This window comes from Odontesthes bonariensis, chromosome 2, assembly GCF_027942865.1.
Source record: "Odontesthes bonariensis isolate fOdoBon6 chromosome 2, fOdoBon6.hap1, whole genome shotgun sequence".
Classification (NCBI taxonomy): Eukaryota; Metazoa; Chordata; class Actinopteri; order Atheriniformes; family Atherinopsidae; genus Odontesthes; species Odontesthes bonariensis.
Genome location: NC_134507.1, coordinates 18,113,803 through 18,135,250, shown reverse-complemented (window position 1 = coordinate 18,135,250; position 21,448 = coordinate 18,113,803). Strand labels below are relative to the sequence as shown.

Genomic DNA, 21,448 nt, shown 5'->3' with positions numbered 1-21,448 from the left:
AAAAAATAACGTTGTCAACTTAACCCTAAATTGACTAAATTGACAATAGACACAAACAGAAGTTCTTTAAAATATATAGTTTGGTTTCCTCATGTCCATGGCAGAAGATGTATATACCATACTGTACACATGCACAGCAACTGAACACATCATTAAAAATCCAAGCCCATGAGAATCCATCTTAATCCTGACCTGAGAGTAACCATCTGTTTGCACATAACTAGAGCTCACCCTTTGTAGGTGGGCTTGTTAGAAAAGGAATGTGTGAGATATTAGTCCTTCTCTCACATTTTTCAGCCAAGTCAGAGGACTTCAGTATCTGCCCTACTCCATGTCTGCATTACACAGACACTGCATGACCTGCAATTTACCTCTGCAGGGGTAACCTCTAAATCTGCGGTCAACAGGCCAGCATCCTTGAGCAGCAAATCATTATGATAAAGCAGTTTTGTGCGAAAGGTAATGGTGCTGCTACAAGAGTACACATAACCCCAGTAAACTCATGCATACTAGGCCAAATCTCCTGTAAAACTTGGCCATGATTACACACTGATGTCAGTGTAAAAGAATGTTTGTTTGACCACATATCAACCACTAATAACTTCTCTCGTGCTGAAACACCGATGTCAAATTAAGCTTTAGGCTGCAAAGAAAAGACTTCCAGACAAAAAAAGTGCCATTCATACGACCTTGAATGCATTAATGTGTAGCAGTGTTAATCACATGGTGTTAACGCATTCACAATGAGGAGACTCATTCCTCATTTTAGGACAAAAAGCAGGTTCCCACATTAAACATTAAGCATAATACTAATACTTGGGTTTCAGTAGAGATCAATTTAGGGTCAGACATGTAACCATGATAATTAAGATTAAAATAGATCTCCTATGAAGGTAAAGCAGTCCAAAATCATGTGTGCATGCATGAGTTTTATTCACATGGCGGGAATCTTGCACCAACAGCAGGATCATATGGTTTGGATGGGAGCTTCAAAGGGTAGACTGCACTTTTAACCAGATTATTTTAATTGAATTCTGGGGAAAAATGCATCTTGCAACGATTAAATGTCCCACACGGTCTGTTATGTGAATCTAACAAAGGAAAAAATCTACAACTTAAAGAACGAGTGCTTTAAACTGTTGAATGAACTTAGACACTGTGGCGGTCGATCCTTTTCTTGCTTGGTTAGATTGGTCTTCAGCTGCAGAGCCTTGATATCATCATTATGAACTTGTTTGAAATTGCTGCTTGTGGCGCAGACTTGTTGTACGAGTCATGTGCAGATAATCTGAACAAATTTGAGAATGACATTTTCATTAACTGTACATTGAGTAATTTACCAGACGCTTTTATCCAAAGCGACAACATTTAAGCTGCAGTGCAGTAAGAAACCCTGATCTACACACTGAGGGCCTAATTAGTTTAAATCTGTCTGACTAACAGAGTGTAAGTATAACATGTACAGAATTGCAAGTAAGAGCAGATTAGATGTGTTGGGAGAGGAGGCGTTCTCTGGAGAAAAGTCTTCAAAATATTCTTGAAGGTAGAGAAGGACGCCCTGTACTCTGATAACTTGGTAGCCATTAGTACCACTAATGAGAAACGTCTGGATTGAGACTGCTGTGTGCACAGGGATGGCTGTACCAGACGACGTTCCTGAGAGGAATGGGGTAGCTGGGTGCAGACCCAGATCACATATGACACAGAGGCTGACTAAAATAAAATAAATAGCTGAGAAAAACTTAAAGCAAAAGAACATCGCCCCCCTGGCTTGCCAGTTTACTTTGTTTAGTTTGCCTTTTTTCAATCTAATCCTTTTTACTGGCATATCACAGCAGCTTAATCAGTCTGTACAACATCACTGCTGCAGCTGTAATATTGTTAAATCCAGCAACATTGGTACTCTCATGTCTTCTTGTCCCTCTCTTAGATAAATCAAGGACCGCTTTGTTTAAGAAAGACTGTTTCTAACACTTAGTATCAAATTTTATTTTCAATAGTTGTGTCTTTATCACCTAACTCTATGGTATCTAACAGAAGAACTTGAAATTCACAGTCAATTATTTTGGAAAAACTTGTGAAAACACATAGGCAGCTCCCACATGAAGATTGGAGCCTTCCTTGTGATTTTTTTAATGCTATGGGTTAGTATACAGTTCATATACTACACTGCTGCTGAATAACAGAGTCAATGAACCAAAGCTCCTCAAATAAATGGGACGTTAGTAGAAATGCATCGATTGAGATGAAATATGAACAAAGAAAAAAAAAAATTATAAACTGATATGATAAGCTGAAAAATGGAGAATATGGACGTTATGCTCATGTTGACTGGATTTAACGATTCTCTTTTCCTTTGCCCCATAGACTGGCCTCAAAACCGGGCATGGTTTCCAGGCTGAACACTGTTGCTCAATAGTTTGTTAGTTAGATATAAAAAATGTAGGGGACATTTCTCCATTTGGATGAATAAAGCTTTTTATTAGTGTTAACACGGTATGAAACAAACAAACAAACAAACAAAAAAAAAAAAAAATCACACTGCAGATTTGGCAGCAAAATGTGTTTTTCATTAAGCAAGGATAAACACACGGGTTGGCACTGAATGCATGTCTAATCTGTGCCAAACACCCTGAAGGCAACTGATGTCAAAATGATGGGCCAAATCCCTGCACTGCAAAGAAAACTAATATAAAGTTCCAGCGCTGCTTTATGACCAAACTACAATAGCAGAGTTACAAGAATCATTGATGACTAAAACTTCCACATGCCGTCATGACCATCTATTTGATGACACCTCTGATGGCTGTAGCGCTTTGGAGACTACAACTTTATCAAGAAGACAACATCACTTTGAATAAACTGCTCAAAAACTGTGCAAAAGCCTTCAGTGGCGAAAAACAAGAATTAGTTTTGCTTAAGACTTTCCCTGCAACAATGGTCTTTGAATCATTTGAGTAAATTCAGCTGTTGACTTCAATCAGATACCTAAATTATATCAATATATACTCTAGTCAACACTTAGTTACAGTTATCTAAAAACAATTCCTCCAGCCCTAATGATTAACTATCCAAAAGGTAAAAAGGAACTATTTCTTACACGGAGTCCATCACAAAGCCACACTGAACTTTTGGCCTTTATTCATCTGTTTGTTATCAATGTCTAAAATCCTAATCAGGCTTGAAAAGAAGAGCAAGTTTTTTTTTTTCCCAATTTGTGTTTCTGCTCACTCTCTGAGCAATTTAGTTTGCACAATAAGAGCGCAGAAGCTCCGCTTCATACCAAAGGCACGTTATGTTTAAATTCCCAAAAATGAGGAAAAACATCCTCAGCTTTAAAAAGCCTGTTGCGAGGCTCCCTCTTGTGGTGGAGCAGCATGAGACCAATCTATTTTTATTATTATTACGGTATATTATATGTGACGTCTGTTGAACGTTAGATGGCAGTGTTACACGAGGACTCTGACAACAACAGAGCTCAACCTACAGGGATTGAATAATGACGTGAGCTTAAATGCATAAAGCTTGCAACGTAAAAAAAAAAGTCCAGCTGAAGTGGCCCAGATCCAAAAGGCAGTGTGTGGGTGGGATGGCTTTTAGACTTCAACATCCCACTTTAAGCTGCACGGGACCGTCTCCGAGGCTGCAGGGGACCCTCTCTTTGAAGAGGGATTAACATGCATGGGTATTGAAGGTCAGAGGTGGCCGCTCAACAGGTTGCACACACTTTTTTCTACCTCAGTGTGCAAGCAAGACACAGCTTTTAAAGAGTAGAAACAGAAAAAAATCCCATAAAAGAGTAAGCTCAGCCAGCCTGTACTGTAATTACTCCCACTCTGACTTTGAACTGAATATGACAAATGGCTGGAATGAGGATCTTATCTGCCCTGAGACTTGAACTCGCTGCATCTCATGACACCACTGATCCTTCCTCATTTGTTCTGGCATCAGATGTCACCTCCCTGAAATCTTTATTAATAAAACACAGTGCTTCTCAACCAGTATCAATCAATCATCTCAGACACAGCTAAGCCTGCAGATCAGGGCAGGTCAGCAGCACAAATGAAAGGTCCCAGCTGCTGAACCACACAAACACAGACAGTGTTTACAACCCACCAGAGGGCAATGTTTGATATCTCGCAGCTCATATGACAGAGGGGATGCTAATGCTCAATAACAACTTGTGTTTTCTAGAACGTAGCTCCAGTTACTCACTCTGTGGGAGGGTTGAGGTCCTCTGAGTTGGTTTCAAAGAACTTAAGGACCTCCTCACTTTGGGAAATGTGGGAGGGAAGCTTCATCAGAGCCTGTTGGCGAGAAGGAAGGGAGAAAGCAACTGGGTGCAACATAAACACATTCGACAGATTGCATTTATGTTTAGAAACATTTCCATTATACTTGGAGAGGAGTATCAGGTATGTAAAAGTTTGTGCGGTGAGATCAGAGGACAAGGCGGAGATGTAAAGGGTGTGGAGGGGAAGGAAGAAGACTCTGGGCTCAGGGAGAGGGTTAAAACAAAGGAAAACACACAGGGGCGATTTATTGAAAGAACCAGCTTGAGTCCACTGCGGGAGATTCTGAAAAGAAACTCACAGAAACAACATCTAAAAGAAAGGTTCACAACAAATCCCAACTAAATGAAAACTGCTGCTTCACTTGGCAACCCACCTGCCCAACATTCCCTTCTCATCCCCAGTGAATGTAAGACGGGCAGGTCTGCGCTTACTACTAAACTTTACTGTAAATCTGCTGATTCATTCTTACCCCTGCATGCCCCAGTTCCTTTGTTTCCTTAGCAGGCTGCCTATTTAGGTTGGTGACAGGAAATTGACCAGGGCAGATAGAGCAGTTGCTTTCCTGTTGAGGCTGGTGTTGGGAGATAAATCCTGAAGCCTGCCTTGAAAATACTGCGGCAAATATTCAAGACGCATAAAGTGCTCTTCCAATCAAGAAAACTATAAGAGGCCTGTCCTAAAAGTGCTGGACACAAACTGAAAAAAAAAAAGAACATTTGTGAGGACTTTATAAGACATTTAGAGTTCTGGCTTACTTTGCAGTAATTATCCAGGTGCTTGAGTCTTTTGACAGCAACATCTCGGATGTGACTGCGGCGAAACAAGACTTTACCTTAAGAGAAACACAGCAAGGTCAGTAGACTCAACCTCAAAAAAAGGAAACATTATAGTCTTAGCTCATTAAAGTTGCTGATGGGATGTAGATGCATTACCGATAAATCGAAACTTCTGCTTCGTGTAGGACTGTACAGCTTTTTTCAACTGCGTGTTTTTTTAAAGTCTCTTAAAAAATGTTGGCCTTTAGTCAACTGCTACAAATCAAGATGTTGCGTGTGATGCCAGTCAAACTGTCAAACCTATTGGTGCCGTCTTTGATATCACCGTCTTTGCTGTCTAGCTATGCCAAAGAAGGGAAATTTGGAAAAACTTCTAAGACAAATCTTGAATGACGTAGAAAGACAATAACCAGAAAGAAGAGTTGTAATTGTAATTGGTAAAATGCGGTTACAGCTAAGACTTGGAAACTATTTACTGGGTGAAACCAAATGAAGGAGGGTTTTTTTGCTTTTTGCCAGATTGACTTTTCAGTTTCACAGGAGGACATGTTGGGAAATGTTGCGACATCGTACATGTGAGTCCTCCATAAAATGTGTGACTCAAAAAGAATAATACAATCAAAAAATGTCTTTAGTTACGATAACATCAGTGGAAATGTGCAGCATTCCCAATCATCCAGGTTAGCTGACTGTGCTACAAAGCTAGCACAAGTCTTTTTTCCAGAACTGATAGGGCTTAAAATAGGGGGGAAAAAGTCATTAAAAAATCCACCAAAAACACATTTTCTGGTGCCCACATTTGATAAAACTCCTAAGTCACAAAAGTTCATCCCATTTTTTTGGTGGCTTCAGATGGTTGGCATCATGACACTAAAGCCTTTCCCCCAATTTTTTTAATTACTGGACACTAGTGTTGGGTTTTAAGATCAATATATATGACCTTTATGAGGATAAAAGTAAGCCATCTGTTGCCACACCCCAACACCTTATGAACAAGTTAAAAGGAGTCTCTGTGATGTTAAAAGCCTAATCTATAATGTCCATAGGCTATTGAGTATGTTTATTCTTTTTAAGTGTCATTTAATCAAAATCTTAGGTTACCTCTCCCACATAAACCAACTCTTTGTTGTCAACCACATTTGGTTAGTTGGGCTGTGCTCAGCCTAAGTGAGACTTTTTTTATTAAGGGACACATTAATGGGAACAAAGAGGAACCCCTCCACTAATTGCTCTTTCCTTAAACACTACTTTCAGGCTACGGCTACACGAAAACGAAACGAGGTTTTTTTTGAAAACGGGTTCGAAAATTCTTGCGACCACACGGAAACGCGCTGCTGGTCCAGACGAAAACGATGACACGAGGCAGTACACACGCCGCTGTGTCACGCCACGCAGTGAGACAATAGAGAAGTGTTAAAATTGGCTCCCAGCGTCAACGTGTGACTGACGCAAAAACGTTTTAGCTGTAACAATGGAAACGAAACGAGGCCGTTTTCAAACTTTCCCACTCTGGAACCCGTTTTCAAAAACTATCGTTTTGGGGTAGTGGGAACGCCGGCTCCGTGTGGCCGCGACAGCGAAACGATAAGAAAAAGTATCGTTTACAGTGAAAAACGTTTCCGTGTAGCCGCAGCCTCAGACTCACCAAGGACTGAACTCTAACAGTATCTAATAGCATGAATCCCACTAAACAGCTCCCTTTTATGAAGTTTTGCTGTGTGAGGGAATACAGCTCACCCCATGTATGACTTAAAGAGAGATCAAATCAGACTCGAGCAGCTCTGCTTGTCTAACAAAGGATCTCTTCACTACTCTCCTCTGCTCTGGCCCACAATGAGTTTATCAGATTAGACAAATCTCCCACTGAAAAACCTCCTACTGACATGACTGGCCACAAATTGATTTGGCCTGAGTGGAATATGGAAGCTGATAAAACAATGCAAAGTGGTAGGCCGTGCTATGGAATGTGGAGGAGTACCAACAAATAGCAGTTGTGCATGAAAATGTCTTGCGGGGCTCCTAAGCATTGCAGTCTTTTGAATTATTCTAAAACAGATGGTGATACTGACAATGGTTACAGGGTATAGTGTGTTTAGTGGTTATCACCTGGCAAAAAAGGAATGATTCTCTTTTTGGGGTCCTTCTGTCCTCCCTCAATTGGGAATTTGTCGAGGATTCGCATCTATAAACGCGACGGAGAGAGAAAAGAGTGTTCAGAAACATCTCAGAAACATCCTCTTTAGCACCCCAAAAATGTGCATTCCACAATAATAAGCCTTAACTGTCTTTTATCTTGTGTTTATGAGGCGGAGCTAACAGAAAAAGACAAACAGAAGCCATTGTGAACTTTCAGTTGACCTCATTGTTACAGTACATGTATTCAACAGAGTGTAATTACATGTCATCTGAAAAGTCACACAGCTAGAAAACAGCCTCACTTTGATCACTGGAGCAGCAGACAGGGCAACATCCCCCACACTTATCTGAAAAAAGCCCTTAAAAGAAAGCCATTTAAGGAGCTCTATAAGCCACCGGGATAGATAATGGATAATTAGCACTTTGACGTTAACACTTGATACATCTGTCCATTAACTGGATCGATCTCTTGAGAGATTAGGTACAAGGCTGGACAGCGAAAAAAAAACAGCATGCAGTGTAAAGTCTTTAATGTTGCCAGCATGTATCCGCTCAGACATGTATGCGTCCATCCTTTGTGTACCATATGCTTCACATTATGCATGATGTATGACTATGTTTTGGTGAGTTCTGAAAAAAAAAAAAAAATTGCAAATGTATCAAGTATGCATCTGTATCACAGACAAGAGTTTCTAGTTTCCTTTTTCAATAAATTACACCCATATCATGAATGCACATGAGAGCATCCTACAGTGTCAGCGGGCTTGAAATCCAGATGTTGCCCCGCCTTGATCGTTTAGCCTTGCCTTGTTCCAGATGTGCTCTGTCAAACGGCGAAAAGAGTGCGAGCGTCAAGCTAAAGCACTCTCAGCTGGGAGGAGGGGAACAGGAGACAAGTCTCTATCTAAGTTGAGCCAAAAAAGAACCAGGTGGACAAACAGAATCCAATTTGGTGGGTGACGTTGGATCCAGTCTGTCTGGACCTGTAGGAGTTGTTTGTAGGACTTTTGAAGTAAGGGGTGGTTTTGTTTCCCATCCTGTGGTTCTTTTTTTTCTAATCTCATCTGCTGCCTTTGCTAAATCTCAAATTTTCTCTCAGAGCATGCCATTTCCCCCTCCTCTGAACTATGCACAGCTAGCAAGAAGTGGTTTTCTTTGAAAAAAACAAGTCATCTTTATTGTGTTTTAAAGGGAAGGCAAAGGGCTGAGCACACAGAGTCAAAACAAACAGTCTTGGTAAACCAAACCTGCACAGTGGGTTTCAGTAGTAAGAAATCTGATCTTACCAAGATTAGAGTCTTGTTCTTTTAAAACTGAGAGGGCAAGAATTGAAATATGTACACAAACCAGAATGTTTTTCTTTAGGATACGTTGACAAAAACACAGTTTTATAGCAAGGGCTGCAATTTCCAAAAAATCCCAGTTGTTATAACAGTACATTGGCAACTGTATTGTTTATATGACACACCAAAGTGCACACTCAGCTTCACAGCTGAGTGTAGCCGGACACTCCCTCCAAGATGGGAAATTCACTTGGTGCTGACAGTAAGGCTTCTCCTCCAGAAGTGAGGATGACATCACCCCACAGGACCTGCCTGCGAATGTTCACAGCCCCACAGGACAGGTGTAAAAGCTATTTCTATGGCAACAGCCAAACAACTTGGAACCAAACTCTGCAAGAAAACATTTCGCAAATCTTTCATTCTGAGAATGCAGGGGCCACAGAAGCCGTAATTAATCCATATTTCTCTCCTAGAGTCTGTCCAGGAAAACTCAGAAGTGCATTAAGCTGCAGGCTGCCCGCAGGGAAAATAAACATGTTCTTGCAGAAACAGGTGCTATGATGTAATCACATTTCCCTGTCCTGCTCCAAGAGGTTGATAATAACTGTAGTGAATAAATTCCTGAAGATGGGAACGGCATAAATTAAGGAAAAATAGTAAAAGCAAAACAGCTTCTGTAACAGTAGTGATGATCAGTTGAAGCTTTTTTACTTAACTGCACTCACATGAGAAATGAGGGAGGAGCAGACTACAAGAGACCACACTGTGAAGCAGACAAAGAAATGGTTCTGTGTGGAATCTCAGACATGGGGAAGTTAGGAGGAATGTTCGAGTGGGAAAGCTATCTGATTCCATTGCGGGGTTGAGTTTTGACACCTACTTGATGGTTGTTTACTGCAGAGAGATTGTTGTGCAACAATCCTTCAGAAACAGGGGACATTTATTTGGGATCCAGATGAATAGTAAAAAAAAAGACTGCTCCTGTAGTTTTTTTCTGAGCACTTTTCTTTGACCATGCTTAAAAACATTACAAGATTAAGCAAAGATAATCCAAAAAAGGGATTAAGATACTTCTCTGTTTTGTTCCAATTGTGCTGTTTCGTGGAGGATATATTTATGTAATAATATGATATGCAATATAACTTCATTGTTTCATTATGTAGGTTGATTAAGTAAAAAATAAAGAAAAAAGCAGGCTGCCTTAACTTAAACTTGATTAAACTTGATTAAACTTGATTTTGAAAACGGACGTTTATTGTGCTTTTACGGACCTTTCTAGACATGCGCATGACTTGCCGTTCTGAAGCAGGTTGAGAAGAATCAAAATTAGGCAAATACTGGAGACAGCAGTAAACATCAAAAAAGCGGTGAGGGGGGTTCTAAAACATTGCAGACGACTCAGAAAAGAGGCTTAATGTTGAAAATACCGGAGTTCTCCTTTAATGCTTTTAAATGTATTTTTTTCTCTGCTACATGTAAACAAACTTAAAACATGTTACTGTACTGCAAACAGACAAAGAGCAAAGGGATAGAAGAAAATGGTAGGTGTCAGTTGACAGACATAAAAACAAAAGCTTAGTGTGCCTTTGGAGGACACAAGTCTTAGATTACAGGCATTAGAAAAGTGAGGCCAGAGGTTGGCTGTAATGGTTCATTATTACTGAAATAATATGAAGACATGATGCTATGAAATAAGTAGCTATAGTTGTCTTTTCCGAACCTCAAATTTCTTTGTTTAAATCTATGGCTCCAAAGTTGTTCATTACCCAAAACCTTGACCTTTTTTGAGCTCAAACTTCTTCTTTATTTGTCTTAGCGTGATTTCAACTGCATTGTTCTATAAAAAGTAAATCTCTTCGACTTAATTGTTTGATTGTTTTGAGGACCATCCATGTTTTATCAACTGTCAATGGGAAGCTGCTTATCGAAGTCTTTCTTTTGACGGCAGCTAAATGAAACATGAATCCTGAATTTTCTTGCTGGCATGCTTCACTGTAGACATATAAATGTCTACGTTCATTTAAGCACAAATATAACATTTTATCCCCTTAACTATTTTGTATGGACAGCTGCAGACTGTTGTTCTTCACGGATTACCATGGCCAGACAAACACACCTGGGCAGCAGGGATCTATGGATAAGACTAATGTTTACATAGACAGGAGAGAAGCTCTGTTTCAATCAAACAGAGCAGGGCTGAATTTTCCTGGCTATTAGCAAGAGACCAGAGAACAAAGGGTTTCCTGCACCAGCCCACTGGAGCCACAGGGCTGTAGAGAGCAGTCTGGCTGAGAGGGATATCAGACAAGAGCTAGAGACAACCTTTTACAAGGAAACTATGTGATAAAGTGTCAATTCATCTAGGTTTAAACCCCTCACACTGTTTTTAAGACTATGTTAAAGTTTAGATTTGCTTTCTTGCCAACAAAAAAGCTGTACACTAGAGTCTTTGTTTAAAAAAAATGCAGATATTTCTCTCAATGCTTTAGGAGTCAAAGTTCCCATGCTACATTCTACATTCTGGCTGAGGTCATGTTTTTCCTTGCCTCTGCTGACTGGATTTCCCCCCATTTCCATATTTACAAGCTGTCATCTTAAATGAGACCTTTCATGAAACGCACTGCTTGCAGCAGCTGAGCAGATAGAAGTGACCAAAAGGTCACACTGACCTCATAGGATATAATGTGGCAGTATGATGAAGACATATGAAGGCGATTCCTGAAAGAAAATGTCAAACTTTATGGCTTTTGAGCAACTTCCTGAGCTGATATGAATTACACTTGTAAAAGCATTGTGTTACTTTGCCTGTGTACCATACCTGCAAATCAAAGAACTTGCTGTATCTCCGGTAGATGACATGGGAAGTGGAGTCTGAGTAAGTGACATTGATCAGGTACACCTGTGGAAAGCAAAGACAAGAAAAGAGATGGTTTGGAACAAAGCATCTTTGTCAAAGACACTGCAGTACCACTATAACCCTTATTACTTAACTTCAAAGGTTCACAGAGGTCAAACAAACTCATTAGGTTCCTCTGTTTAAGTCACACATTGGAAAGCTATCAGGTCATTAAAGCCATTCCTGATGAATTACATCACATTTGAGCGTGAGTGCATTTAACTGAGGGTGGTTTATACTTATTCCCCTTCATCCACCCATCCATCCATCCATCCATCCATCCATTTTCCTCCACCCCCTCCAGCCCTTCTGGGGGGACACCGAGTGATTTCCAAGCCAACTGAGTTACAGTCTCTCTGGTAGGTCCCAGGTCTGCCCCGATGCCTCTCCCCGGTAGGACAAGTCACCAGGGTAGATGTCCAGAAGGCATCCTGACCAGATGCCCTACCTACCTCAACTGGCTCCTTTTTTATGTGGAGGAGCAGTGACTCTACTCCAGGCCAAAGAGCTGGTCCAATGTTCCAAGACCAGGACAAAAACCACATTGAATCTGAGGTTCAACTACCTGCCAGACTTTCTCTCCAGGACCCCGGAATAGATTTTCAAGGCAGGCTGAGAAGTGTGATCCCCCTGTAGTTGGAACACACCCTTAGGTTCCCTTTTTAAAGAGAAGGACCACCACCATGGTTTGCCAGTTCTGAGACACTGTCCAAGACCTCCATGCAATGTTGCACAGGCGTGCCGAACAATACAGCCCAACAACAGGGTAGGTCTCATTAGTAGAAACTCTGCCCATCACAACAACAATTTTGTAGGGAAAACTGCCTACACAAGCTGAAACTTAAACAGGACTAACACTTCCAGAGTCATTGCCATCTAACAAATCCAACATAACTGCCTTTCCCAAAATAAAGCTTTAATTTACCTCAACAAACAACCAAGCATGCCCAGAGGTTCAGAAACTGACAGCTGAATCTAATACTCCGTGGACATGTTTGGCACCGAGTGTTTACGAAAGTAGCTTTTACACATATGGTGGCAAGCTGCAAGGAGATCAGGTTTGAAATGCAATCTTTTGTTCTGCAAACACTTTACTGTAAAATGAGCATGCAGTGAGGAAAACAAGTTCTCCATCGGCTCGCTAATGTGATACAGACAGCCTCATCAAACATTCTGAATTTAGACAATTCTTGTGAAGATAAATCCCTGAGAAACCATGAACCATGTTTATTTTTTGTGACCATATAAGATATTTCACAGATAATCTACTAATCATTCTGAAGTAATATCTTGATAAGAGGGGGAAGTAATTGAGGGGGTTTCAGTGAACATGCCTGATACACCAGAGGCTTTAAAAGTTTTATGTAAAAGAATTACACTCTTTACTAGGGATTCAAAACAAGTAACCTGAGCACAACAAATGAATGCACATTTGTGACTCTGTGTGGGAAGAGCTGCATTAAATTACCATGACTGTTAGTCAAAACTCTGCCGGCAAATTTTTCTTCCAAATATTTCAGTCTGTATAAACGTGGGTGTTAAATACAGTGTGTAAACAGGAGTTTAGATACATTGCTTCTACTGTTCTATAGCTCATGTGCTGCAAGTCTGTGGAAGGAAGTGACACTTGAACAGTGGGAACAGAGGACAAAGGGCTGCTTCTTTCCTCTCTCAAACAGGACATGCATTTCCATTTGCTTAGCTCATAGATAATTACATTTTATTTTTTTCTTCCTTCATAGGGACTTCCCAGTGGAACCTCTCATCCGGCTTTAATCCCAAGAGAAAAAGTCTGTGCCATGAGTTTAGTGGCCTTGGGGAGTCTCCGTCAGGAGGAGATGGACGATGCAATTGATCTTAACTCTCAGGTTAATTATTTCAATTGAAGCTGATGGACTAATTGATTTTTGCAGTCCCGCTGAGACATGTCTCATGGCTCACTGCATCTGAACACTCAAATCAGTAAGGTGACACCATAGCAGGACAAAGGAATAAAACTAGTTTGGGGCCATACAATTAGTTGTAGCCACAGTAGTGCTTTATGCTCAATGCAAATTTTAGAATGCCAACATGTACACAGTGACAACATTAACATGATGCTTAGAGTAATCGTAAAAGTAGCAAGTTAGCTTGATGGAATTCTTAACCGATATCAAACACAAAATTCAATTTAGAATGGTCGTACACCAAAATAGTGGACAAACTGAAATATTGAGTTGATGAGGGAAAATTCGCCATGTTAAACTTTATGATTGTTGAGTTATGCCACGATCATCAAATTACTGTCTATTGCCAGCAGTTGTCACCATATGTTCCGCCATCCATCCATTTTCTATACCCGCTTAATCCAATTTAGAGTTGCAGGGAGGGCTGGAGCCTATCCAAGCTGTCATTGGGCGAGAGGCAGGGTACACCCTGGACTTCACACGGCCACATAGAGACAAATTAAACAAACAACCATCCACGCTCACACTCACGTCTAGGGTCAATTTAGAGCCACCAATTAAACTAACATGCATGTTTTTGGATGGCGGGAGGAAGCCGGAGCACCCGGAGAGAACCCACGCATAAACGGAGAACGAGAACATGAAAACGCCCCAGCCGGGACAGTGGTAACCACTACACAACCGAGCAGCCGTCACCATATGTATCATTGTAAATTATTCTTAGACTTTTAGTCTCAATAGATTAACATATATAGAAAAGTGTAACAATTCTGTTTATTTATTTAGTTTAGTTTAGTCTTTGTTAGACCCAATCTATAGGAAGTGTAACACAGAAGGGTGAATTAGGAACTCTTGTAATAACACGCATCAGATTTTACATTTCTATTGGACAATAGAGCTGTGAGATCAAGTACTGATGAAAACAAATGACTGTTTAACAACTGCTCAAAATGCTGTTATCACAACTGAAGCAAGTTTCTCAGAAGAACTGGAATTTTTTAGCAATGAACCTGCACATTTCCTGCTATTCTTGTTTTGCTCTCCACTATCAATGCTAAATTAGAATATATAAATGTACACACACTTTATATATACACACATATATATTAGTGATGCTCCGATCGATCGGCTGCCAATCATGATCGGCCGATAATGCCCAAAAATAGCCTGATCGGCGATCGGAAAAATACGCCGATCAAAAAACCGATCACGTGACGTAAATTACTAGCGACCACTTTCTAATGTGGTACGTGACGTGTGTACAGAACGGAACAGGCAAAACCTCTACAGTGCATCTCGACAACATGACCTCTCCTGTTTGGAATTTCTTCAAAGTGTGTCAGAAAGATGTGAAACTTACTGCGGTCACGCCATCTGCGCTTCGGAGAGGCACGGTCGCGCTAGCTACACTTGAAAATCGAGTGCCCGTTTACATCGCATTGTACGGTAAAGCCAGAGTGGTGTAAAAAGATTTTAAAAGTATTACTCTATAGCTCTGGGTAATGCGTGTGAGCAGATTTATGGTGCATTCAAGTGCACCCCGTAAACTCAGAAATCTATATCGAAGTTGATCTTTCATTTGTTGGAATACATACAACCTGTCATTACTTGGATGTTTTTTTACTACATTCTTTTTAATGATTAAAACAAAATGATAGAACAAAATTATTCAAGAATATTCAGAATCCAACTCATTTCTGCATAGTCAGATTTGAAAACTTCATTTAGAACCAAATCAAAATGTTCTCTGCCGACTCCACCAGATTCTTGTTCTACATGTCCACAGCTACCTCTGTGGTGATTTTCAAGTCATTTCACTGCATCATTGTTTAATAATCTGATGCTGAAATCATACCCAGTGGATGATGTATTTGGGCAGATTAAAATATTAATAGAAAATAAAAAAAACAATTGTTTTCTGCAAACTCCACCAGATTCTTGTTCTACATGTCCCCAGCTACCTCTGGCGGTTTAATTTCTATAAATGGTGCGCTCTCTGCTAGATGAAAGACATGGAAATGTCCGATTCCTTCCGTGATCGGCAAAGATCGGCAATTGGGCAGATCATGATTTTGGTGATCGGTGATCGGTCCAAAAAAATGCTGATCGGAGCATCACTAATATATATATGCATATATAGGGCATTGGATATTTCAACTCGTGCTACTTTGAAACATTAACAGTTGTACTCGTCATAAATGGTATGATACAGCTCATCACTGCTATCACAACTGATACAAGTTTCCCAGAAAGATACCAGCTCTTCACCAGTCAATCTGCATGTTTCCTGTTCTATCTGATTTCCTCTCCATTATCTATGCTAAATGTAACTGAAGGAAAAGCAGTTTCATTATTTGGGCCTGAGTCACTTAACTCCACAAGCCGCAGTCATCTTTCCTGCAATCTCACAGTCAATCAAAGGGAGAACCATAAGAAGTTCTTTTGGACTCTCAACATGATCAGGTAATTATTGCAGACTATTAAATCTTATTTATGTGAGTTTTCATTGCTCTAAAAACTAAACATTAATATATTCTTTATGACTTATCCTTTGTGTTAGCTCTATTCATTGTCTTCAGATTAGCTTCCCAACTACATTTAGATTACATGTAAATTTTTTAACCCTTTTTTGTTTCTTTTAGTTTTTGCTTGTTTATTATATACATTTTGGTGTAGAAATTTAAACATGCCATCAAGGCTGGAGTTAACTTTAACAATTTTTAAAAAGGGCCAAATGCGTGTTAACGTAATTTCTTTCATGACGTGCAGGGAGCAAAACCCTTGATCCTAAAATTGACATTCATTCATTCATTTTTTTATGAAAATTACTTAAATTTGGATGACATTTTCAATCAACAAGGAAAAACTATGCCAATGTCAGGGACAATTTCTAATGATGTATTTTATTTACACCTAAATATCCAGTATTGACGTTTGATATTCACTTATTTAGCCTCAATGGTTTGATTTGTAATGATGTGAATGAATTATTTAATGAATGAAAATTGGACAAAGAAAGAGACATTTTACTGTTCATGCACATTCTGACTGGGATCAGTTTTGGAACCTACGTCCTTAGTGTTTACCTTACTAGTTTTCACTTTGTTACAGCACATTATGCCGACTGAATGATCTCATTTTAACAACAGTTTAATTTTTCTCACTGCAGATATTCAAGGGTGATAAACATTGCCTCAACATTCTTGCTGTTGGGAGCCCTTTACGCTGTTTTTTACAACGGTAGAGACAACATTGAGTTAAAAAGCTTCTTCATCGGTTGCCAAAAAGACGTAGGATTTGAAGGAAACAATGGCAGTTCCTCACATGATGTGTCCTCACTGCCAAGATGCCAACAAAACATGAATGCTTCCAACATTTTAGGCTTTGGCTCTCTTTCTCGTGATATTCAAGACTTTCTCTACTATCGCCACTGTCGCCATTTCCCCATGATACTGGACCTCCCTGACAAATGCGGATCATCTGATGAGCCAGAAGACATCTTCCTTTTGATCGTCATTAAAAGCTCACCGGCGAACTTTGAGCGCAGAGAATTGCTGCGCAAAACATGGGCTAAAGAGAGGCAACACAGGGGGTTGTCGATACGAAGGATCTTCATCTCAGGAACATTAGGTACTGGTTTTGAGAGGAAGAAAAATAACAAGATCCTTGCACTCGAGCATCAGGAGCACAACGACATCCTCCAGTGGGACTTCAATGATTCGTTTTTCAACCTCACTCTGAAGCAGATACTCTTTCTCGAATGGATGGAAAGACATTGTCTGCATGCTCGTTTCCTGCTAAATGGTGACGATGACGTGTTTGCCCACACAGACAACATAGTTGAGTATCTCCAAAGCCTCAGGCACAACAACACAAGCAAGCATCTCTTTACTGGCCATTTGATCACAAATGCGAATCCCATTAGATGGGCACAAAGCAAGTATTTCGCTCCAGTTCAGGTGCATGAGCCAAACCATTACCCACCCTACTGCGGTGGTGGAGGCTACCTTTTGTCAGGCTACACAGCTTTAGTCATTTACATAAAGTCCATGTCCATTCCCATTTTTCATATTGATGACGTGTACATGGGAATGTGTTTGGAAGCTGCGAAACTTGTACCTGAATCCCATCCAGGTGTGAAAACACTAGATAACGTCATACCCTCCAAACAAGAAGATAAATTTGATCCTTGTTATGTTAAACAACAGCTCCTGATTCACAAATTCTCTCCCATCGACTTGTATGTTACATGGCATAAACTACATAGCCCCAGACTGCAATGTAATGTCACAGTTTAAAGGTGGTAAAATGGCTTTGATGGCTCATGAAAAGGCTTTTAACTGTTTTGCTGCCATTTCTCATTAGTTGTCAATTGGTCTTTTCTTCCCTCCCTTTTAATATTGTCTAATCTTCGTGGCTGAACTGTCAGCCAGAAACACAGTGACAGTGTGCTTCTTATGGCAGCAGCCGGATGTAACAGAAACATGTAACATGGGAAATACTTCCATACAGGATATGATAAAGATAGTGTCACTGGGTAGTAAAGTCAGTCTTGAGTGTTACATATGTGTCTAACCACGTCCACGTTTGCGTTGCAGAGGAGTAGACCCAACTGACACCAACTCTTAAAACCTTTCTTAGCATAAACTGCGTCTTTTGTTTGTTTATTTCTTTAGTCTTGTGAAGCATTTAATCACATCAGCAGTCAGACATGAGTTTCACACTTCAGACGACAGCTCACTCTCACTTCTCATCTCTCTTTGTTATTGCACTTACAAACATGAATAACATGCCCTTCATGTGAGCGTGATGTAAAGACCATAAATCAAGCACTTGCTCGAGAAAAAGGCAGCAGGCCCAGTTCATATAGCCAATTAGAAGACTTAATAGTAAATAAACATGTCTGTCACACTTTTGTCTGCCCAGATGCTGGTTAAGTCTTCAAAAATTACTGGTGGCTTGTAAGCAACAATCCAAGCATCCGCTTTTTCTCCCACTGTCAGGACCCAGCCTGCAGGCAGAAAGATGCTTGTTCATCTGAAACTACAGGGAGCATTTCAGATATTTACAATAACCTTTCTCATTCCTTTTAAAACTAATGTAAACGTGCTGATAGTTTTTGTTTTTTTCATCTAAAACTAATTGTAGTAGTAGGTCTTTCTTGTGCTTTAAGCTGAGTGCAATCACAATACTGACCAAAACAATGGCAATATGAATGTGTAACAGGTCACTATGGTCACATCCCAACAGCCTTACAGTTACTTCTGAAGGAAACATTAGGTTTTCAAGAGTGCGTTAATTAATTAACATATGAGAAAATGTGCCCAGGGTTAAGGTTATATTTTCAATGCAATCTAGTTGGTACATTGTTCTCTATTTTATATATATATATTCAGGTTGATTGACTTGCTTTTATTTTGCTATTGAAAAATATTTGTGAATGTAACCTAAAGTAAACACTGACATTTTCATTGTTTTAAAAAGACAAAGGATCAAGTTAGATGCCACTCATCCACTCAAAGCCACCGCTAACTTTCGGGGCGGATCAAGAGAAAAATCTTACAAATCACCAAAGTCATTCGGAGTTCATCGAAGTTTATCCAAGAACACATCACAAAGACAACAGGAGTAAGCGACTTACATAGTGTTTGGAGGGGTTCCTCCTCTTTTGCACGTCCACCACATTAACGTCAAGGACAGTGCGGAACTGCATCTTGACGGACCGAATAGAGTTTGCACCAAAAAAAGAAAAAAAAAAGGCTACAAGAAATTATGTTTACCCATGAAAATCTAAGCGTAAAAGAGAGGCAAAAGCGTTGGACTCGTGCGCACACCGAAAACAAATGTTAAGCGGATGAGGCGGGGGGCAGATAATCCTATCAGACACTGGGAGCATCCATGAATTGATGGGGTCAAAATGGTTTCTTGGAGCTTCTGAACTCTTTTTGAGACATGACAACGCAAAAGTACTGCCGTTTTACTCAGACTTCTCCTCCCTGATAAGGGGCTGCGCCGCTGCTGCTCAGAGCAGAGGGGCAGGCGGCCGCGCACAGGGCGGTCCCTCCTCAGCACACCGGACACACTTCACTGGACCCTTCAAGAAGGGGTGAACTCAGACAGTTTTGTGTGGGACCACTTTTATTTCTCATGTGGAACCGAATGTGGATTAACTTGCAAACGCTATTGTGGCTTTCACTGTCATCCCCATTTCCCCCTGAAAGCATTTTTTCTTTTAAAGCAAGCACATGATCCAACAGACATGCCTCAGGGTTCCTCTCAAATATGCACATTTCTAACTTTAACCGGACATTTGCTTAAAGGACTCTGCTGCTCTCTGGTGGAGGAGATGCGAGCAGGAAGTTAAGCACGACACTAACGTTCAGATACTTTCCCCCCACATGGTGGCGCTGCACAACATTTTGGATCATTGTGCAGAGAGATCGGGGGGGGGGGGGGGGGGGTGCGTTTATGGCTGTGCAGTTCTGCAATGTTTCAGTATTTCATTTGATGTCGCGATGGCATTTCCAAAGTTGTGTGCAGGAGATAAAACCGACGGAAACTGGGGGAAAATACAAAAGTCTTTCAATTTCCCTCCAAAACTCATAATCCCCCTTGAAATAGAATGGTATTCTAGATTTGGATTTGGTGAATTATGTTTCTTTTCAAGATAGTCTTTCAACTGAAAAAACTAAAACAAAGACCACACTGGACCACGAGTCACAGGGGCAATAAACACAGCACATTTACAAATCGCATTAATGTAGGGTTTGTATCTAAATAGAATAAAGCCCTCAACAATGTCAGTGATAACAACTGCCATGGGGAAGATCTTTTGCCACACAATTTGACATTGTCCCTTGATAAAATTGCTGAACATTGCTGGACCTTGTGAAAATAGGCACAAATTTTTATTTTTGGTAAATCATTTTCTATTGCATTGTACCTTTTCTTGAGATTTTCTGCTGGTGATTTTCACTGATTTCTGAAACATTTTCTTATAGTTTGGTTGCTATGCTTCTGGGATTATTTCTGCTTGTGATTCTGGCAATTGTTCACATCTGTTATGATGCATAACAATGGAGGCAGGGAAGTTGTTAACCTGTTGGAGCAGCTTACTGAGCTTAGTCAAGCAATGCCTGGAATAAGACCAATAATGGGGTTCAAGAGGAGACGTCTAGGATACAGAGCAGGAACAAAATGGAGAAAAGGTGGAAAGAGGGTTAAACCATTTCCTCCTTTGATCATCGTGTAAGTGTGAGATCGCTGACAGATAAAATGGAGACGCTTGGACCCCTGATGAGGACACAGCAGGACTATTAGGAAGGCAATGTTAGTTTTTCATCGAAACATGGCTGCAGGAACAACTCGAACACCTCTCGACTCAGCTTAAAGTCTATACGTGCAGAAAGAGAGATGTTGAATTGTTTGGTGTGAGTTCCTGTCCATGTTGTCTCCTGAGAGAGTTCACCTGTTTTACCTCCCAGTGCTGCATGTGTGCTCATCAGCTACAAAAAAATATATATACCCTAACCTACTGATGGTGACCACTTAAGATGGTCTTTATAAGATGCCAGAAGCTAAAAGTGGTTGGAAATCACTGGTTTAAGATTCAACATTGTGATGTTTTTCTTTTTCTTTGCTGTGTTTGTTTGTTTGTGTTGTAATTTAAAAAGTTCGCTACATTATTCATTGTAAATGAGCATTGTGATAATATTGTATTGATTGTATTGTATTATTGTGAAAAGAGCACTTTTAAAACAAAGAGAGTTAAATTCTGTAATATAAAACTGAAACAAACCCGGGGCAGTAAAGTAACATAAAATGAATGTTAAACACAACGGGTGAAATTTGTAACAGTGATTTAGAGGGTTGAGTCTTTTATAATGGCAGATCTTGTATAAATTAACTGATTGACAGATTGGAATCATCCACTGCGATCACCTGTAATCCTTGAAATCAGATTATATTTACCGGATTACATATGATATTTCATTGTTTGCCTTAAATTAGTTGATGGATTTGGAAACTTGTTGGAAATGTGAAAATAAAACGACAACCAAACTGCGTCATCTGAGCCTGATTAATTACTGTAAATTGGGCGGATTGATCACTGACA

The 21,448-nt window shown here is 40.1% G+C and overlaps 2 protein-coding genes across 4 annotated transcripts in view; one reads left to right on the top strand and one right to left on the bottom strand.

Moving 5' to 3' along the window:
* The window catches only part of LOC142395073 (SH3 and PX domain-containing protein 2A-like), a 55,092-nt gene extending 35,726 nt beyond the window's left edge, over window positions 1–19,366 (bottom strand). Inside the window, exons 1-5 of one of the 3 annotated variants that reach the window (XM_075478416.1) lie at window positions 18,974–19,366; window positions 11,309–11,389; window positions 7,178–7,253; window positions 5,051–5,127; window positions 4,216–4,307 (exon numbers count right to left, since the gene is read on the bottom strand). In XM_075478416.1, the coding sequence (XP_075334531.1) occupies window positions 4,216–4,307; window positions 5,051–5,127; window positions 7,178–7,253; window positions 11,309–11,389; window positions 18,974–19,045 (398 nt within the window). In that variant the 5' untranslated portion in view covers window positions 19,046–19,366. Of the gene's footprint in view, window positions 1–4,215; window positions 4,992–5,050; window positions 5,128–7,177; window positions 7,254–11,308; window positions 11,390–18,973 lie in introns of those variants that run through there. The other 2 variants (XM_075478417.1, XM_075478418.1) reach the window with 2 other exon arrangements.
* LOC142399998 (N-acetyllactosaminide beta-1,3-N-acetylglucosaminyltransferase 3-like) lies at window positions 15,598–18,683 on the top strand. Its single transcript, XM_075484559.1, has 2 exons — window positions 15,598–15,795; window positions 16,502–18,683. Exons 1-2 carry the CDS (start codon window positions 15,650–15,652, stop codon window positions 17,628–17,630), a joined length of 1,275 nt encoding a protein of 424 aa, XP_075340674.1. The 5' UTR covers window positions 15,598–15,649; the 3' UTR covers window positions 17,631–18,683.
* Window positions 19,367–21,448: the final 2,082 nt, after the last annotated feature.

Coding starts and splice junctions, on each gene's coding strand:
- LOC142399998 (XM_075484559.1), top strand. CDS start 15,650: ATGCTAAATGTAACTGAAGGAAAAGCAGTTTCATTATTTGGGCCTGAG. Junction 15,796..16,501: donor TGGACTCTCAACATGATCAG/GTAATTATTGCA, acceptor TTCTCACTGCAG/ATATTCAAGGGTGATAAACA.